General features: G+C 43.6%; 1 protein-coding gene across 10 annotated transcripts in view; it reads right to left on the bottom strand.

The window, feature by feature from the left end:
- Window positions 1-20,570, bottom strand: part of MTMR3 (myotubularin related protein 3) — a 208,749-nt gene that overhangs the window by 2,681 nt on the left and 185,498 nt on the right. For 6 of the 10 annotated variants that reach the window (XM_034790895.1, XM_034790894.1, XM_034790897.1 and 3 more), the window contains 9 exons: window positions 18,064-18,175; window positions 16,831-17,026; window positions 16,291-16,476; window positions 13,999-14,169; window positions 12,271-12,416; window positions 10,113-11,511; window positions 5,635-5,745; window positions 5,007-5,095; window positions 659-685 (listed from right to left, as the gene is read on the bottom strand). In XM_034790895.1, the coding sequence (XP_034646786.1) occupies window positions 659-685; window positions 5,007-5,095; window positions 5,635-5,745; window positions 10,113-11,511; window positions 12,271-12,416; window positions 13,999-14,169; window positions 16,291-16,476; window positions 16,831-17,026; window positions 18,064-18,175 (2,437 nt within the window). The remainder of the gene's footprint in view (window positions 1-658; window positions 686-5,006; window positions 5,096-5,634; window positions 5,746-10,112; window positions 11,512-12,270; window positions 12,417-13,998; window positions 14,170-16,290; window positions 16,477-16,830; window positions 17,027-18,063; window positions 18,176-20,570) is intronic. The other 4 variants (XM_034790900.1, XM_034790904.1, XM_034790901.1 and 1 more) reach the window with 3 other exon arrangements.

Below are 20,570 nucleotides of genomic sequence, written 5' to 3'. Positions count from 1 at the left end.
ACTGATAAAATGGCACAGCCACACCAGCACTCTCCTATATCATTCACACTTCACAAAATACTCAGACATAAAGGAAAAGGGTTCAAAATAAACTGGTAACAACTAAATTTGTAGGTTGCTCCTTGCAATTAGAAGTGAAGCATTCACAGATTCCAAGGCCAGAGGGAACTATCATGATCATCTAGACTGATCCTCTGAATAACCCCTTGTAGAACTTCCCCAAAATAATTCCAATCTTGGTTTAAACATCCAATCTTGATTTGAAAATTGTCAATGGAGAATCCACCACGAACCTTGGTAAGTTGTTCCAAGGGTTAATTACTTGCACTGTTAAAAATGTATGCCTTATATTCAGTCTGAATTTTGTTTCTTGTTTCTCAAACAAATGACTCACTGAAGTGGGGGTTAGTTTGAACTGTGATGTGGATTACATAACAAAAAGCTGAGTCCTAAATGCCTTTCTGTGGAAAGAGCTGCTTGATCAGAGTCATATGAAACTAAACACCTGACAGGCTGTATTATCCACCCAGGATTCATTTCTGGTGTTTTCTGGACACGTGAAGAACAAAGATGAGGGCAGGGAGAAATAAAGTTAGTTTGGAAAAGTTATCAAAGAAATGCAGATAGACAACAGACAGAGGCTGTTGCAAATGCTCACCAGGTTTGATCAACACGTTCAATGTCCCTGCAGGGAGGGGAGAAAGAGCTCAGAGGGGAAACTAGTAAAAGACACAAATGGTGCCAACAAGGGACACTGAAGTTTCTTTAACTTGCTCAAGAGTACAGAATATGTGGTTTTCAACCTCATTTTTGCCCTCACAGGGACAGGGTGAGCAGGTCCACCCTGTGCAGTAGGATTAATGAAACATTAACATATGAAAACATTTGATCTTCTTGTTGTAGGTCACTTATTTCTTACTAGTCCCTTGAAAGCTATCTCAACCAATATGGATGGCCTGTTCCAACCAGGTTGGAAACTCTGAGAATGGCATGCAATGCAGGAACTAAATGGCAATTTGCATTAAAACTTGAATCCCTGAAGGGATTATAATTCCCAGGGTCCTTAGGCATGTCTTGTGTACACACCGAACAGGAGCCCTCTAGAGCCTAGGCCTGGAAAGTTGTAGGCTAAGTGGCAAAGCGATTCCAGGGAGACAGAGGAAGCAAGATGTCAGTGCTAAATGGGAAACGCTTTGCAATGGATAACTAAAATAAGCAAACCCACTAGAGAAAGGACAGAGGAAAACAGCAGAGCTCAATTCTCACCAAATATGTCAGATGTATGTAATTTTAATACCTAGCATTTATACTTTTCATCTGAAGCTGTAAGTTATATATATATATACACACATATACACCCACACACACAGATGAGGAATCTTGGGAAAATCAAAACTGCTCAACTTATTCTAGTCATTCTTTACTGGGTTTGTTCATCTTCTCAAAAGAACAAAATATAAAAATGGACACAAAGAACAGCAGATGCTTTAACTCATTGCTGCTTCAAAGAGCAATACAGCATCAAAAACAGATGATCACCATCTGTTTAAGTGCTATCTTCTCTGATCATCTTGTCTGTTCCGATATATCCAACAATGGGATTCAGTAAGATAGGGATACACCTTCATTCCCTGAAGCATGAAAATATGATTTATAAAGAGGGGATTACTTACCTGTAACTGGAGGTTCTTCAAGATATATGGTCCCTAACTGTATTCCACTGAGGATTATGCGCATGCGCCATGCGCCCAGAGCTGGAGCTTTTCTAAGTAGTATTACTCGTTGGTCTGCTCATGCGCCCTTGTGCCACCCTGTAATTTCGCCTGAGGTGATAAAGGGTAGGGTAGACCGACCGCGTCTCCAGTTCCTTCTCCACTGTAGACATACCAGATCCCCAACAGAGGAGAAGGAGGGTGGGATTGGAATACAGATAGGGATCACACATCTCAAAGAATCTCCAGTTACAGGTAAGTAACCTCCTCTTCTTCTTTGAGTGACAGTTCCTATTGTATTCCACTGAGGGTGATTATCAAGCAGTACCTATATAGGAGGCAGGAGCGAGGAAGATGACGGAACCATGGAATGGAGGACCACTGCACCGAATGCTGAATGAGGAGTCCATTGCGGAATCATATACTGGAGTATAGTGAGAGGAAAAGGTGTGTACCGAATTCTACGTGGCTGCCTTACCTATGTGTACAAGGGGCACGACGTGGAGTGCAGCTGTGGTTGATGCTTGCAGTCTCATGGAATGGACTCATATCCCTCAGGTGGGGATCATCCCAACAATTGATAGAATCGTATAATACATCCTGAGACCTACTTGGAGATTCTCTGAGTGGAGATGGCCTGTCCCTTAATTCTCTCCACTACGGAAACAAATAGCCTGGGCAACTTTTGAAATGGCTTCATCCTTTGTAGGTAAAAGGCCAGGGTCCTATCTACATGGAGGGAATGGAGTTGCCATTCCCCATGAGAGCCGTGTGGTTTGGGGGAAAGGTAGGTAAATGGATGGGTCGGTTGAGGTGGAATTGGGAAACCACTTTTGGAAGAAATCTGGGATGTAGTTTCACTGAAACCTTGTATTTATGGAATATGGTAAATGGAGGGTTTTCCCATCATGGCCCACAGTTTGCCAACCCTCTTCGCTGAGGTAATGGCAATGAGGTCCCACTGAGGGGTGATAGGCTGAATGGGCAGGTATTTACATATAAAGCCCTTCCAGAATCTGGCCATCAAAGGATGGGTAAAAATTTAATGCCCCTCCACTATAGGGTGGAAAACGCTAATGGCCGCTGCGTGAACCCTGATGGAATTGAGAGCGAGCCCCGAGGTCTTCAGACAGAAGAAATAGTCTAAGAGCAGTGGAATGCCCACAGCTTCAGAGGCAAGGCTTTGTTGTTGTACCCAGGACATGATAGGAGCGTCTAATAAAGTCCTTCCGGCTACTGGAGAGGATGTCTTGTACTGGTAACAAGCATTCTTGTGCTAACAGATGTGTCCATCCAAAAAAGAAGCTGTCAGGTGAAGCATCCATGGATCGGCGTGCTTGAGTCTGCCGTTGTGTTGTGTTAGCAGTTCCGGAAATGTCTGGAGCAGGAGTGGAGGACGTTTTGACATGCAGAGAAGATGGCAGGGCCAGAACAGAGCAATCAGAATGACCGTTGCTCTCTCCCACCAGAGTTTGTAGAGGACATGCGGTAAGAGTGGTTGGGGGAAAAGGCATAGTTTGTCTAGTCTACCAATCAACGACCGGAGCATCGCCCTGTGAACAGGCACCAAGTCCCCATCTTAAGCAATAGTGAGTGCACTTGGTGTTGGTGTGGGATGCAAAAAGGTCCCTGATCAGAGTTCCCCAGCAACCAAAGATGTCCGCGACTACCATGTCGTGTAACTCCCATTCGTGGTTGGTTACAAAGCTCCTGCTGAGAGCATCGGCAATCACATTCTGGGTACCAGGTAGGTAAGCTGCCAACAAAAGGATATGATGTGCAATGCACCATTTCCATAGGCATACCACTTCCGTACACGCGTTGGAGATCTCATGCCCTCTTGTTTGTTTATGTAGTATACTGTGGTGGTGTTGTCCAACATGATGAAGATACGACAATAATGGATAGCTGATAAGAACAAGTGTACCACTTTGCGTATCGCCCAAAGTTCATGGCTCATGGCTAGGCTCTGGCGCGGGGTCCATAGCACTGGTACTGACGGTGGATTGTTCAGGCTGATGTATGGGGGGGTTCCCCAGCCAGGATCTGATTATGGCCCCATAGCGACCTCCATGAGGTACTTTTTGAGGTGGAGAGCTCGGCCTTCTTGTGTAGAGGCAGGGAAGAAGAGGCAGATACTGAAACTGGACCCAGTGTGGGCTTCCCCTCCAAACAGCACAAACAGCGTTGGTGCTTGTCGCTGATGGAAAATGAGCGAGGGCAGGAAGCGCAGACTTAACATCTTCGGAATAATCTATTACCAGCCCCGGGTGCTGAAAGGGAGGTGAGGTGAGGATTGTTTGGAGGGAAAACCACTGATGTGGCAAAAATTACTACAAAAAACAATAAAATCTTAACTATGAACAAGAGTAAAAACAGTTTTTCTAAAAAGTTTGGAAAAATGCATCATCCAGGACAAGAGGACAGCAGAAGCTCCGACTTGGACCATGTGGCAGTGAGAAGGAACAGGAGATGCAGCCCCACCCTTTATCACCTTGTGTGAAACCACAAGGTGGTGCAAGGGCACATACGTGGACCAACAAGTGATATTACTTTGAAAGCTCCAGTTTCAGATGCATGCACATAACCCTCAGTGGAATACAATAGGGGCCATCACTCAAAGAAGAACCTGGGATTCTCTGTCCCAAGCCAGGATGCTACTTAATCAATAGGCCAGTGCCACCTGGTGCTATCTAGCATGGCCCCCTATCAGCAATAGGTTTGGCTCAGGCTAATCCAATGAGCTTGTACTTCAGGCAGGCGTCCATTTCAGAATCCTTTACACAAGCAATTGGGGGGGGGGGGGGGGGGGGGATGTCAGAGCAGAGGAAAAAGAGACAGAAAGTAGCAGACTCCCTGCCAGTGACTGAAAAAGATGTGATTCCTATGTTGGTTGTACTGAATGGGAAAAGGTTTAGACAATATTTTATTACATTTACATTTACTTAAAAAAATATGCCTGCAAAGAGCAGACTGTCTCTGAATCACAATTTAAGGGAAAAGGAAGGCTGACTCTGTTTGAACGGGTATGGAGCTGATAGCAGGTTTGGTTTTTGAAATAGACATTGCAAATAAATTGGGACCCAAGAGCAAAACCAGCCTTGTTTTCCCAAAGAAGGCCAGATTCCTTGCTTCAGCAGTGCATATGGTCCTCCTACTCTAGAATTTCTCTTATCCAGATATCCTTCCTAGTCTTTCCTCATTTACGAGAAACAGAACGGTCAGTTCAACTCAGGACAGCCTCGCTGTTCAGCTGCTTCCCCTTTCACCTTCAACTCTCTATGAACAGGTTACCTGCAGTGGTGCTTCCTGCTGGCAAGCCAGAATGTACTGTCACAGCCATAGCAGTGTGCAGCTAGGTGGTCTGGAAGCCATCGTGTCACCTGTGAAACAAAGAACACAAAGACAAATTTGTCAAGGAGACAGCCCTTGAAAAATCAGTCTGGACTGAGCGTATAAAGCCCATGAAGAGCACAGACACGGACACGTGCCCCCTGCTACTTAAACTGGACAGATTCAATCCTGGCAATACTGAAAGAAAGAGAAGACACAAATCTTCTCCTCGGAAAGTGATCCACCAAATTCCCTCCAGCCACGCAGAGAAAAAGTCCTAATTTATATCTCACTGATTTCTTTCTATACTTCAAAGGTACCCAAGCCAAACATGTTTACAGGGAACGTGTTAGTCCAGGTTTCCTTCAGCTATTGTCTTTCCATGGTTTCTCAAAAATTGTTCATAGACACTTGACTGCAGAGGGCTCCTCGGCACAGATATCTGAAGTGTTAGAGATAAGTGAGGGCAAGGGGGATAGTTTACAAGAACTGGTGTGACCATGGGGCTGTAGTATAACCATGTTATAGAGATCATGTCCTAACAGAAGGAAAGAGGGAGCAATATCACAGACAGAGATTTAGTCTGTACCTCTGTGTCCTGTTTATCCACCTGCTCCCAGCTGGCTTCAGAGAAAATCTCTGTGCTGCAGCGAGACAAGCAGTTCTGATCCAGATTGCTTTCCGAGTCGGGTATTGAAGTCTGTTGGCAAACAAACACAGCTGAACAGAACCTGCACATACTCCCACTTCCACACGAACCAGAAGTAAAAAGTTGGGAAGGGGGAATCTGTGCACCTCCTGCTAGGGAAAGATAGATTATGCTTGGACTGGAGGGGCTCAGGTCAGATATACTTACATACCTATAATTTAGGTTGTGCCAGTACAGACAAGAGTTCTATCTGGGATGGGACTAAATGCGCAACAAGTGAGGCAGCTTGCTTGTGTAACGGTGTACTGCAACAGGACAGAATGAAACTGTTAACCCTTTAATGCTGGACATGGGGTTAAAATCTACCTGTTGCAGTGTATGTGCAAGTTTCCGGACACATAGCAAATGATTAACAGTGGGCACCTCACAAATTTCACAGCTGTACCCTGTCAATCCAATTTCTCAGCCCTATCTCCTTTCCAAAGTTCTTTCACTTTAAAAAACAATATTTATAATATGTATGCCTTGCTGCTTCTGATAGTTCCTTTGGGAAGATGCAAGTTAAAATCAAATATGTAGAGGTAAGGATTAGAGCCCACTTCCACAAGTAAGTCTTTGGACTGATGCGTCCTTGCCAGGTTGAACTTTATTTCAACTGACTTTGGTCAAAGGACACACATGACAGCTCTTCCAGACATGAGAGATTCAAGAACTTTTGTTCTCCACCTTTCAGTGCTGGAGAGCTGGTACCTCTGATGCTAGCTTAGAGAATATACCTATCAAGACCAGGCAGAAATAAAAGATAGAGACTAGGACCCAGGCTTGTAAAGGTATGTAGGTGCCTAAAGATGTAGATAGGCACCTAAGTGCTTTTGAAAATCCATTTCAATCTGCCCATACATTACACATTGTGAAGGCCCTTATCTCAATAAGAATACTTTGAATTGGGTCACATTTCTGTCAAGAACCCAAGCTCCAGCTAATGAGAAAAGACCATTTTGAATGATGCTCAGCAGACCTTGCAGTCACAAAATCAGCATTTAGCAATTATTATATTAGCTGCAACCTCAGTGGCCCAAGAAGTTCATGCAAGTCTTTCCCAATGAATGCGCCTAGGACTATCCAGCCCCTCTGTCAACTAGACCCTTTTGCGACTTCCAAAGAATGCTTATAAACATTACTCCTGGGGGAATTCTGCACCATTGTGCAATGCAGAATTTATGTTCTGCACAGAATTTCCTTTTTCCCTCATAGAAATGGTTCTGCAGAGCTGCTGGCCACCACTTTTAGGGGCCACTAGACCCAGCAGAGCCCAGCTCCCCAGCTTGCAAATAGAAGACACTGCCAGGGGGAGGAGGAGCTGGAGGGTTCCTGGCAGCTGCAGTCCCCGACACACCCTGAAAGAAGGACATGGAACGCACTACAGGGAACTCCGTACAAGCCCAGAACCCAGCATCAGGGTGTTTCTTTCTCTGGATCCCTGGGCTCTGGGGGTGTGAGTGTATAGGATGTGGGGCACCTCTCAGCTGGGCTCTGAGGGCAGGGGGTGCATATGTCTGTGGTGGGGGTGCCCTGCAGCTGGGCTCTGGGGGGTTGGGGTGCAGGTGTCTGGGCTCGGAACAGTGGGTGTAGATGTCTGGGCTGGGGGACGACCCCTGGCTGGGCTCTGGGGGGCAGGGGATGTAGATGTCTGGGCTGTGGAGGCACCCTGTGGCTGGGCTTTGGGGGGAGGGAGGAGGGGTGTGCAGGTGTTTGGGTCCCTGGCTGGAGGCGCAGAGAAGCAGGAACTGGGTTGTCGTAGGGTTTTCTTTAACTCTCTAGTCCTGGGGGAATTTTTGTTGTTGTCTGTATTGTTATAGACATAGTTGCTGACAATATTCAAAATAATTGAAACTGGTGTGATTCTATATTATTATTTTGACAAATAAATTATGCAGCGTTTTAAAATATTGTGCACAGAATTTTTAATTTTTTGCACAGAATTCCCCCCAGGAGTAAAACCTGTAAATATTGTAAATGTAAATCTTTTATAATTCTGTAGCTGTACAAAATATACACATTACATGTAAAACGAGGCGTCCGGTGGCACCTAGAAGTGGGGTTTTTTACCCACGAAAGCTTATGCTCAAATAAATCTGTCTTTAAGGTGCCACCAGAGGCCTCGTTGTTTTTGTGGATACAGACTAACATGGCTACCCCTCTGATACTTGACACACTACATGTGTGTATAGAGAGTGAAGTTTTCATTATTATTGTAATTTGTATTGTGGTAGTGTTCAGAGACCTCATTCAGGATCAGTATCCCAATGTACTATGTGCTGTTCAAACACATAGGAAGACATGGTCCCTGCTCCAAGGAGTTTACAATCTGAGTATTCCCTTATGCCTCCCCTACCATCCTCATCCTTTCCATCCCCTCCCCCATTCCTTCTCTGCTGCTTTCCACCTCCCTCTCTCTAACTCTTCTCTCTTCCCTTCTCTAAACTAACTGACAGGCCTCTGAAAAAAGACACCACAAACACAGCTGCTTGGTGGTAGTGGGGCTTCAAAGTTCCAGTGGCTCCTGCTGTTAGATTTTTGAAGCTACGCTACTGCCAAGAAGCAGAGTGAGGTAGGTGCATTGGCTTCTTTTTTGAAGTCCTGTTACTGCAGTTTAATTCAAACAGGAGGGGTAGGCAAAAATAGGTAAGGGGAGGAGGACTGAAGGGAATTTAAAAATTCACCACACCCACATGTGCCCAATGTATTTGCTTTACCTACAGATTATATATTTACAATTACAAACTTGTGAATACTACACAATTTGTAATCTTTTTATAGTATCCATAATGTTGCAACAACTACATACATGATGTAGTCTAGCTGTAGCAAACATACTACACTCAAACTATGCTCAAGATTCAGGTCTATTCTAGTTGCTTTAAGAAGCTTTAATGTGGCAAAGCTATAAAAGCTGGCTTTACTGGCACCTGAAGACTCCCCTTTTGTAAGGGAAATCCCTGGGTGGCAGAGGCAGCATAACAACTCTAAATCACCACCACTACTGAGCCTAGTGTAGGCCACATCTTTGAGGGAAGGGGACATGACCCACATCCCTGTGCCTTAGTGGTTCCCAGCTCCCAGAACAACCTCCTTTGCACCTACCTCTCAGTGATTTGCGCATTGGCCTGTTAAACCCAGGGTTGTGAGTTCAATCCTTGAGGGGGCCACTTAGGGATCTGGGGCAAAAATCAGTACTTAGTCCTGCTAGTGAAGGCAGGGGGCTGGACTCAATGACCTTTCGAGGTCCCTTCCAGTTCTATGAGATAGGTATATCTCCATATATTACTTTGCATTTATCAACATTGAATTTCATTGATTATGCCAAGATCAGTCATAAAATATCAAGGTTGGAAGAGACCTCCGGAGGTCATCTAGTCCACCCCCCTGCTCGAAGCAGGACCAACCCCAACTAAATCATTCCAGCCAATCCTATAGATCTGGCCCAATAAATTATATGTAAATGTTTAAAAAGTTCTCTCAACCATTTTATGGGCACAGCAAAAACTGTGTAAAGACACCGTGATTAGCCTCATTCTACAGCACACCAACGGTGTGTGTAAATTAGGACGGTCAAACAATTAAAAAAAATAATCACGAGATTAAAAAAATAGTCGCGATTAATCACAGTTTTAATCGCACTGTTAAACGATAGAATACCAATTTAAATTTATCATAAATATTTGTGGATGTTTTTCTACATTTTTAAATACATTAATTTCAATTATAACTGAATACAAAGCTCACTTTATATTATTATTTTTTATTACAAATATTTGCACTGTAAAAAAGATTAATAAAAGATAGTGCAATCTACAAGTCAAAGCATGAAAGGGCCTATGAATAGTTAGCATATCTGGCACATAAATACCTTGCAACACTGGCTACAATAATGCCATGCGAATGCCTGTTCTCACTTTCAGGTGACATTGTTAATAACAAGTGAGCAGCATTATTTCCTGTAAATGTAAACAAACTTGTTTGTCTAGTGGTTGGCTGAACAAGTAGGACTGAGTGGACTTGTAGGCTCTAAAGTTTTACATTGTTTTGTTTTTGAGTGCAGTTATGTGAAAAAAAAAAATCTACATTTGTAAGTTGCACTTTCACGATAAAGAGATTGCACCTGAAATTGAGAACAGCATGCTCTTTTCAGCATAGACTCGCAGGACTGGAAGGGATCTCAAGAGGTCATCTAGTTCAGTCCCCTGCACTCATGGCATGACTGAGACTTTTAAAAAAAATATTCCCATAACCAAAATTCACTGTCTAACCAAACAACAATATTTCTTACCAAACAGCTGACTTAGTCCTGTGGGCTCCAGAAATGTGATTAACCAATCCATTATTGTCAGCAGTGGCTGAATTACTATTACACTTACCACTTCGTCCCCATAATCGCCATTGAAACGTAGTGAACTATTCAGGTACTGGCTCTCCAACCGGCTCCTCAACTCCTGCACTTGCTTCTTCAATATCTCCACTTCCTGCTGATGCCCAGTTTCAATCTGACGCAGGCGCTGCTGGATAACATCAGTGTAGATTGGCATCCCATCATCATCCAAGTGGCTCCTGGTGGGTTGGTCTGGGCTGCTAACTGTCTGTTGCCTCCCAGAATGGCCAGGCACCCACTTATGGTGCAAGTTCCTCAAGTGAAACTGGACAGAACTACAACTAGCTGTAGAGACCTGCCAGTTCAGAGAGGCTTTGATCCTATCATCCTCTCCATTCGCACAGTGTCCATTTGCTGCAGGGTATTTCTGGGTAATACTAAATCCTGCAGGTTTCTCTGTCACCTTGTTCTCAGTCTCCAGCTCCCCATTACACACAATCTCATCTTTACATTCAGTTAAAGGCAAGGCACAAGGGGAAGGCATTGAGCTGTGTGTGTTGCTGCTGTTAGAAGTCCTGTTTACTTTTGTTCCCAGTCTGTGTAGCTCTATCATGTTTTCCCCCTCCGGTCTGTTTTCAGTTGTTTGAGAAAGTTCTTCAGCACTGTTGTCCATCAGACGAGGTCCGTGGCGAGGGCCTTTCTGAATCAGCTCTTGCTTTGCTCCATTCTCTGTTAAGGTTTCGGTAGAACTTTCCATGTTGGATGTTTTTGCCTCATGTTGGATTGTGATGGGCAATGGAGGGCTCTCTGCTTCTATATTAAGTCTACTAACACCTTCCTCCACATTCTTCTGAATGTCACTATTTACAGTACTCTGCAAGGGGACAGTTTGTAGTCCTTTCACCTGAAGTAACTTCTGGATACTGTTACTGAGATCCATAGGCTCCTCCTGTTGTCTTTTAAGCTCAGAAGAACCTTGTGAAACTGGATGTGGATTGGACACTGGATTGTTTATTAAACTATCTGTATCCATCTCAGTCTTTTCATAGAGGCCATCAACATAGCCATCAAGATTTTCAGTTCTGTTCTCCTTACCCAGGATAACCTCCTCCTCATCCTCTTTGCCTGTTGTCTCCAGGGTACCCCTCAAGAGCTCCTCCAGACCAACATCCTCTTTGGTGGCCTCCTGCAAAATGTTCTCCATCTGTCCCTCTGCCACGCCAGCTGCAACTGAAAGCTCTGCTCCAACAAGAGCCCTGCCTTGTTTGCTCAGGCTGTCCCCATCAAATGGATCATCCCCTGGGTTACCAAGGCTGCTCAGCTCCAGAGACCTACGGTGCTCTTGCCACTTTTCATTTAGGCTGGGATCACTACTACGTCGGTTAGTTGTAGGCACGTTGCTGTCGCAGGCTGTTGTCAGATTGTCAAACGATCTTGTCTTTGGTAGCCTACAGAGGTACAAAATCAGAATCAAAAGTTACTTTTTAAAATATTTAATTACACAGGTTATTATTAATGAGCTTCCCCATTTTGAAATCACAACCAGTCACTCACTACCGTGGAGTTCTGCAATGCACTACGGTTTTATCTAACAGTACAGTCTGATCATTTACGGTTCAAAGCTGCTCCAGCATCGTCCCATCTGGCCTTCTCTCTCCATCAAGAAAATCTCTTCAACTAATCTTCAGACGTTCCCAGAATCATCCCTCCACACCAAAGCTCCACTTCCTAACTAGCATGCACCCAGAATCATCTGACTGGAAAAGGCTTCTCTAAAGAGAACGGAAGCAGTAGTTACATGAATGTAATACAAGGAAAAAAGCAGTGTGCACAACGAATGCAAGGCAGCCCTGAAGGTGCTATATCCCATATTTTCTGGCCTCCACAATACAGAGGCAGTACACCAAAGCAGAATAAATTCTGCAACTGGGGACAGTACCTGGGATGTAATTTGGGGATACTCCGTATACTGAACTGTGTTTTATCTGTTAATTTATTTCTAACCTATTTTCTACTCTAATGTGTTTGTTACACAACAATCCAAGAAGCCGAATACTTTCAAAATTGAAATGACCACGCAGGGGTTTTGTTAGTCATTTAAACAGTCCCACACCTCCCTCCCACACCAAGTGCTCCTCTCCCTAAATCCCACAACATTCTCTGTTGATCTTACTTTACAGGATGGGATTTCTGGGCTCTAGGCTCACCTGCCCAGAGACTGATCTTCAGGGCTGGAGCCTGGAACTGGGTAAGGGGCACAGGTGTCATCAGCAGGGGTGGAGGGGGAAGAACATGGTAGGTAAACAGCACTCCAGAGCATTAAATTACGCACATGACACACTGGATACAGCACCTAGAAAGAGAAAATGTGGCATGTTCATGTTTAGGAACATTAACCTGTCTCTCTCCAGGAATTTTGCTACTCTAATTTTACAGCTCAGGTTCGCAGTCCAGAGGTTCTACTGGATTTGGGGTCTAAGTAGCAACAATGGCATTTTTAATAATTTACTCGTAGCTATCAAGTTGTTATCCTTTCCTTCAGATATGGGGATTTTGGGAAGGGAAGGGTTTAAAGAACTTAGAAAAATCTTTACTTCCACAAACACGGTGACATTTTAACAGTTCTCTACAGGTTCTTATAGCATGCCCATCACCACAATATCTGAATGCCTAACATATTATTCTATCAAATATACATAAAGATGACTGTGCCTCTCTCCCCCAAGTCCCTCGTGAGAGTTTTTTACTATGGGAGTGAATGTGATGAAATTAGATATGTTTAAAGACTTCCATAACATTTTTTGTTATGCCAGTTTTTTGACAAAATTATCTGGGAATTTAAGATATCTTATGACACAACTCTTATCCCCCCAGGGTAACTTGAGAGAGATCTCTTGTTGGTAACCATATCTTGTCAAGCACACAAAATATTTTATTACAAGGAATACAGCATATATCTGACATAGAGATACTCTCTATGGCTGCATTTGGTATGTCCCAGTGGTCTCCTGAAGACAATGTAATGTAAATGCTTCAGAAAGATGGCTCTGGTGGTGTGGGAATGCATGGCATAGCAGAGGTTAGCTAAGGCTATTCAAACATAAAACCTTGCTATGGCACTCAAATGGTAACTATCCACTGGGTAAGTTGAGGCATATCCATAAGAATATACATAAAAACAGCCATACTGGGTCAGACCAAAGGTCCATCTAGCCCAGTATCCTGTCTTCTGACAGTGGCCAATGCCAGGTGCACCACAGGGAATGAATAGAACAGGTAATCATCAAGTGACCTATCCCCTGTTGCCCATTCCCAGCTTCTAGCAAACAGAGGCTAGGGACACCATCCCTGTCCATCCTGGCTAATAGCCATTGATGGACCTATCCTCCATGAACTTACCTAGGCCTTGGCTACACTTACCAGCTAGTTCGACGGCTGGAAATCGAAGTTCTGGGTTCGACTTATCGCGTCTAGTCTGGACGCGATAAGTCGAACCCGGAAGTGCTTGCCGTCGACTGCGGTACTCCAGCTCGGCGAGAGGAGTACCGCGGAGTCGACGGGGGAGCCTGCCTGCCGCGTGTGGACCAAGGTAAGTTCGAACTAAGGTACTTCGACTTCAGCTACGTTATTCACGTAGCTGAAGTTGCGTACCTTAGTTCGAATTGGGGGGGGTAGTGTAGACCAAGCCCTAGTTCTTTTTTGAACCCTGTTATAATCTTGGCTTTCACAAGATCCTCTGGCAAGGAGTTTCACAGTTATCTTTAGGCAGTACATTCATGCAACAGGCAAAGTCAAATCATCACCCACAAGAATAACTGGGATGCTTCCTTGAGGTGGATATTTTTGGGACAGTCACTTTCCCCCACTCCCACACTTGTAATGCAGAATCCCTAAAGGGACTCTCCCACAGGAGGTGGGGAATGAATGATACATACAGTTTCTGATTGGGAGGAGTAAAGCAGGTTTTTGAAGGCTTTGTTTGCTGCCCGCAGCAGAGACCAGACAGAACATGTCCTTTCCTGAGTATGTTTTTCTCCTCTCTCCTTCGCATTGTTGCACAGGAATGTACCAAAGAGGCAAGAGTAGGTGTGCTGCACCAATTTGACCTGTACAGACCAATACAGATAGTGTCATATGGCAGCATATATGGTGTATGTGAAAGATATAACTTTCGTGCTTAAGAGGCAATTAATCTACCATTCATGTGAGGCTGTATATGTAACGCTTTTGTGGAGGATGCCATATACATCTATTTAGCATTTTTTGCATGCCTTCTTAGAAAGCGAATGAAAGAAAAAACCAGCACAATGGGCTCCTCTCCATTATGCACCATCATATTTGAATTATATAAAATGTTAGGAGGAAATAGAACATAAAGGTTGCATGTTTATTTACATGCTGTGTCTAAAACTTACATACTGAAACCAGAGCCCTGGAGGATATGGTAGAGAAGGGAATTTTTGACACAGTTGTCACATAACATCAATAAAGTAAAAAAGCACAGAGCTGGCAATAATAGGTTATCAAAGAATCATAAACTATCAGGGTTGGAAGGGACCTCAAGAGGTCATCTAGTCCAACCCCTGCTCAAAGCAGGACCAACCCCAACTAAATCATCCCAGCCAGGCCTTTGTCAAGCCTGACCTTAAAAACATCCAAGGAAGGAGATTCCACCACCTCCCTAGGTAACCGAGTGCTTCACCACCCTCCTAGTGAAATTTTTTTTCCTAATATCCAACCTGAACCACCCCCACCGCAACTTGAGACCATTGCTCCTTGTTCTGTCATCTGTTACCACTGAGAACAGTCTAGATCCATCCTCTTTGGAATCCCCTTTCAGGTAGTTGAAAGCAGCTATCAAATCCCCCCTCATTCTTCTCTTCTGCAGACTAAACAATCCCAGTTCCCTCAGCTTTTCCTCATAAGTCATAAGTCAGCCCCCTCTTTCCAATTTTTCCACATCCTTCTTGTAGTGTGGGGCCCAAAACTGGACACAGTACTCCAGATGAGGCCTCACCAATGCTGAATAGAGGGGAACGATCACGTCCCTCAATTTGCTGGCAATGCCACTACTTATACAGCCCAAAATACTGTTAGCCTTCTTGGCCACAAGGGCACACTGTTGACTCATATCCAGCTTCTCGTCCACTGTGACCCCTAGGTCCTTTTCTGCAGAACTGCTGCCTAGCCACTTGGTCCCTTGTCTATAGCAGTGGATGGGATTCTTGCATCCTAAGTGCAGGACTCTGCATTTGTCCTTGTTGAACCTCATCAGATTTCTTTTGGCCCAATCCTCTAATTTGTCTAGGTCCCTCTGTATCCTATCCCTACCCTCCAGCATATCCACCACTCCTCCCAGTTTAGTGTCACCTGCAAACTTGCTGAGAGTGAAGTCCACACCATCTTCTGTCTTGTGGCACAAATGGAGACACAGGAAGCTCATCCAATCTAGATTGTAGCTCACTCCACACTATAGCCTCAATCCAGCAAAGCCCTTAAGAATGTACTTCTCTTTAAGCATGTCATAGTCCAATTAACTTCAATAGAACTACTTGTGTTAAAAGTTAAACACATGCTTAACTGCTTTGCTGGATTAGGGCCTTCAGCTCTAAAAAGACCAGAAGATGGAATTACTCAGGGGATTGGTGAAACATTATAGAAACTTTCTCCTCTAGGTTGCCAGTTCAAATCCATCCATGTAGTTAGTGACTAACAATAAGGATGTGACTGGCTTGGTGCCCTTGAGATGGGACTTCAGTAGCCTTAGCCAAACTTCTCAGAGGACAGTTGTCAATATCAGAAAAGCCACACTTTCTAGGCAGAGAAAGAGAATGGAAACTCCTTCTTGCTCTTAGAGACATCCTCTCCAAGTCAGGATGAAATAGCGTAGCGAAGAAGTGCTGGGGAAGTTTGCATTGCCATTACCTGGGCTGTCCCTATTCTGTGGACATTTGAATCCAGGACATGATTTCTTTATTTAAAGTTTAAAGGAAGTCCTAAAAGGCCCCATCCCTGCTTTCAGAGAGAACTGATCACAGATTCCATGAAGACAAGTGGTTTTGTCTGCCAGACAAGGCTCAACAGTTGTCACATCTGTTTATCAGGCTGCACTGTGACATAAGGTAGATGGGAAAATCAGAAACCCCTCAGGGCTATTCAGTGTGTTAGCTCTGTCTACTGGTTTAGAAGTATTTAATAAAACAGTAATCTCTCAAGCCACAACTCACAAGGAATGCTTCGTTAAACTCGAAAGAGCAAGGGAATTGCCTCTGGAGCTGATGGACGCAGTCCAACCACTGTAAAAATACTGGGCAGCGCTCATTTAGGTCATCCGAATTCTCACCATGGCCACAGCGATCTGCAAACTTGTGGCCAAAATCCAGCCATTCCATCTCCACTAGCACCTGGAAACCCTGAGGGAAAGAAAGTGTAGTTGAAGGTCTCCAGATTTTTTGTCAGTCCAAATGCAACAATTCTCCAGGACACAGTCTGAGACGTCTCATGGGAAGTATTCATGCTTAATATACCTGATTTCTTTTCAGAATTAATCATGTTTTCTTTCAACCTGCTTTTCTTCTATTTAATTCCCTTCACAATTAACCCACCATATCACTCAATAGCATCCATCAGATGCAGCAAGACTGGTGATAACATTAGTACATTTTCAGATGAGGAAACCTGAGTTCAATCATTCATAGCCTTCCCTATTAATCTGCAAAGAAACCCACTCAGCCGTCCTCCCATGCATCAATGGATGGTTTACAAACCTCTATGGTCCTGTAATATGGATCTAGCAGCAGTTTGGACAGTGCCACTATCTGTGGGGTTCGGTCCCAGCCATCCGAGCAGTGCACCAAGACTGGTCGCTGGTCTCTGTCTACTGCATGCACTACCAATAGTGCAGATTTCAGAAGCACAGACAAGTGCTGCAGCCATTTGGTACTTTCCAGTGCTGATAACCAACTAAAGAAAAACCAAGGGAGGATAGTTTATGCTCTCTTTAATGACAGGTTTCAGAGTAGCAGCCGTGTTAGTCTGTATCCGCAAAAAGAACAGGAATACTTGTGGCACCTTAGAGACTAACAAATTTATTAGAGCATAAGCTTTCGTGGGCTACAGCCCACTTCTTCGGATGCATCCGAAGAAGTGGGCTGTAGCCCACGAAAGCTTATGCTTTAATAAATTTGTTAGTCTCTAAGGTGCCACAAGTACTCCTGTTCTTTTTGCTCTCTTTAATGTTTCCCAGCTGAGATCTTTGAATTAAAAAAAATTAGAGTGATTATAATTAAACTCCTATTATAGTACTAAATAATGAGTGCTTTCCTTGAATCTATTTTTCACTTAAATTATCTTGTTAATGCTCTCACAAGTTTGCAGGAAATACAGACAGTGAATACAGACAGTGAATGTGAAAGGTTCATGGCAGCAAATGAAGAACCAGGAGAAACTGTTAGAGGAAAGAGCGTTGAAATGCTGCAGTGTTCTGGGGAAGATTCACAGTCAGAAGACCCCTCAATTATTGTCACTGGAGGTCAGTTATACCATGGAAATGATGGGCTGGGTCTCCAGGGTGAGGATATTAGGCATGTGGTAAGTTCATGGAGCAACACTAGTGCCTTTCAAAGGAAAGTCAGGCTGCTACACACTTCTGGGGTTAGATAGCATGTTACAATAGCAGTTTTAGTAAATCAGGGGAAAGCTGAAATATTGCAGGATGCACAGATGAGACTAACCAAGCCCACCTGACAGTAATACACTCTAATATTAAAACAAAGGATCCAATTTTGATCCCAGTCTCATTTGCTATCTCCATTTTAGAATTAATGAGTCAGTAACTTCCTTTTGCTCAAGCTATATGAAGTGAAAAATATAACTGTAGCATGTTTACAAAGAGAAGGCTGTGGAAGAACAAACACCTGCTTAATTCAGTCTAGAAAATATCAGGGGAAGAATGAGAGTTAGACACAAATATATAATTTAAGACTCAAATGCCCACTTACTTTCCTGGGTCTGGCATCTGTGTGCAGAGCAAGCGCAGCGACTGAAAGCTCTTCCGGATAGAATGGATGTTTGCCATCCCCATGAACACCACTTCACAATTTGGATAATACTCTGTAGAAAATTATAAAAACCAAGAGGAGGAATTAAAAACAACATGAATATTAAGTTAAAAAAGCAGCTTTTCTATAAAAACAAACTGCTGCAGTTGTGGACTGATGAAATAGTGGTGTTTAAACACAATCCCTGTAGACAAAAATTTGTGCTTGGACTTCAGCTGGTATTCCAGACATTACAACAAATGGTGGAAAAACTGAAAGTACTGGTAACTATTGTGACAATATAAAGAAAATACATGTGCTTGTTTCTCTACTGAATTTATGATGGAGATCTAAGTCACTGTGCAGACTTATGAATCTTCCTTGCTGTCTGCTATTAGGTGAAACAACAGGTTAATGCATTATCTTTTCACCTCTGCAGAACTGGTTTCCAAACTGACTTACACCATAACAGAACTAGCACACAATTTGGTGTATGTCTGGCAATGTCTATTAAGCAGAGGGCCAGGGCCAGGATAGTAGCGGTGTTCAGGTCCAGAGAGACGTCTATTGGCAAAAGGTTGTTTGTTTTTTTACTGTTCCATTTCATACCACAAGAAGCAGTGCACAGACAGATCCCCATAGGGGTAGTGGTATTACACTGCTAGAAGTTATACAATGCTCTAAAAAGACTGAGCAATCTGAAAATGACTGTCAATTCATGATTGTCCTTAAACCTTAAAATTAAAGATGATTTATTTCTCCTTACCTCTTGGAAAGACCAAAGAGGTTATTTACTTCACCCCATCTACTCTGTGGAAGTGACAAGTGTAACTCAGATGAGAAATACTCAAGGCTGCAGTAGACAGAGAATGGAAGGGACTATTTCTGCAAGTCCTAAGAAGCTTTCCTCTGGACAAACCTGTAGTCTATACTCAAACTATTCACCCTAGATGGGTTGGCAGAATCAGTGCAGATACTCATAGGAAGTGCTCAGGCTCAGCATGTTTCAGGATCATGCCCTTTAGATGACCATCCCTAAGTTTATCTTACTTCTGTACTATGCATCTGACCAGTTGATTGGCAGATTAAATAAACTGCCTTATATGAAATACACTCTATGTCCTGAGGGAATGGACTTTAAATAATATCAGGCTGCAGTTCTATCAGGTTTGGCCTACTAGTATGGTCTTCTTCCTGGACCACAGGCACATCTGACACACACACAGAGGACTTTAACAGATGCCTCCAACTTTGTGCTTGCATCTGTAGACCACATAAATTGGATCCCAGAGCTCCTGGAGATCTATCCTTTAGCTCACACAGCCTGGATGATTTGGTGCAATTTGCAAGCCAGTAAATATTGCGTGCAACTCTTTGACTTTATACTCTTTTATTCTGCTACAAACTGAGGAGAAAGATCCACAAAATTCAACAGGGTTAATTGCTGATCCGAACGTAAATAGTATTGTACGCATATCCCAGATCTTTCAGGCTAAACTTTAGAACCAGATGGTGCCATTTAGCCAGTGATCTACATTGGGAATAGTGTGGAGCAGTACTGCCCCATGTGGAGCTCCAGGAGGCACCATCTTTCACTCCCCACCAAATGCCCTGATGTGGAGGAGAGTGCACAGGATGAACCATTTCCTGTAATGTGCCCTCCCTGCACCCTGCCATGCCTTGCTAGCTCCAAAGGCAGTGCGGAGGGCCCCTCTTCTTCAGGGACCTCTTTAGGAAGGATTGCATCCTATGAGTGCATGGAGCGCACAATCCCTAGCCCTTGCGTAGAGCGGGGAAGAAGGCATCTTTCCTCTACCACCTCTAATCACCATGCTAAAGCCAGGGATAATGTGGCCCTTTCTGAGCCATGAAGACAATATCCAAAATATTTTTTTAAAGTCATCACTATTTGAAGATGAAGCATATGGTCTGTGAAAGGCCAACAAACTGCTCCTTACAAAGGCTGTTACACTTAATGGTTGTATTCTGACTTCATCTCCAGAATGTACTGTTGGATTGACTGTATTTTATTAAAAATGTGACCAAGATGTGGGTATCAAATTTAATGAAGCTAACATAGCTGTCTGGAAATTCCCTACAAACTGTTCAAGCATCCTCATCTTGAAACTCAAGGTAAGTTGCTGTACTGCATTGTGCTTTCCATTTAGACATTTCATTCCATTAATCATGAGTTCCTTTATACTTTTTGGAAGCTATATGGACATTTAAGCTTCCTCTCTCACCACCAGCAGCTATGCCCCAAAGTGCAGCTATTCTGGTCAAAGATCTCAGAGGGCCACCTTAGATATTACTGAAATAGCTTTGCCTTTCCTACCTGTAATTTTCCTGTCTGGTATTCTCCCATATTCTCCAATGATGGAATTTAACCAGGATGTATTCCCATCTGCTAATGGTCATCAAAAAGCTTCCTGCTCATACTACCCACAATTCACAAATGGTGACAAAGA

Source organism: Trachemys scripta, chromosome 15, assembly GCF_013100865.1.
Source record: "Trachemys scripta elegans isolate TJP31775 chromosome 15, CAS_Tse_1.0, whole genome shotgun sequence".
In the NCBI taxonomy this organism is placed as follows: domain Eukaryota; kingdom Metazoa; phylum Chordata; order Testudines; family Emydidae; genus Trachemys; species Trachemys scripta.
The sequence above is the reverse complement of the archived record's forward strand: the minus strand, read 5'-3'. Positions and strand labels throughout refer to the sequence as shown.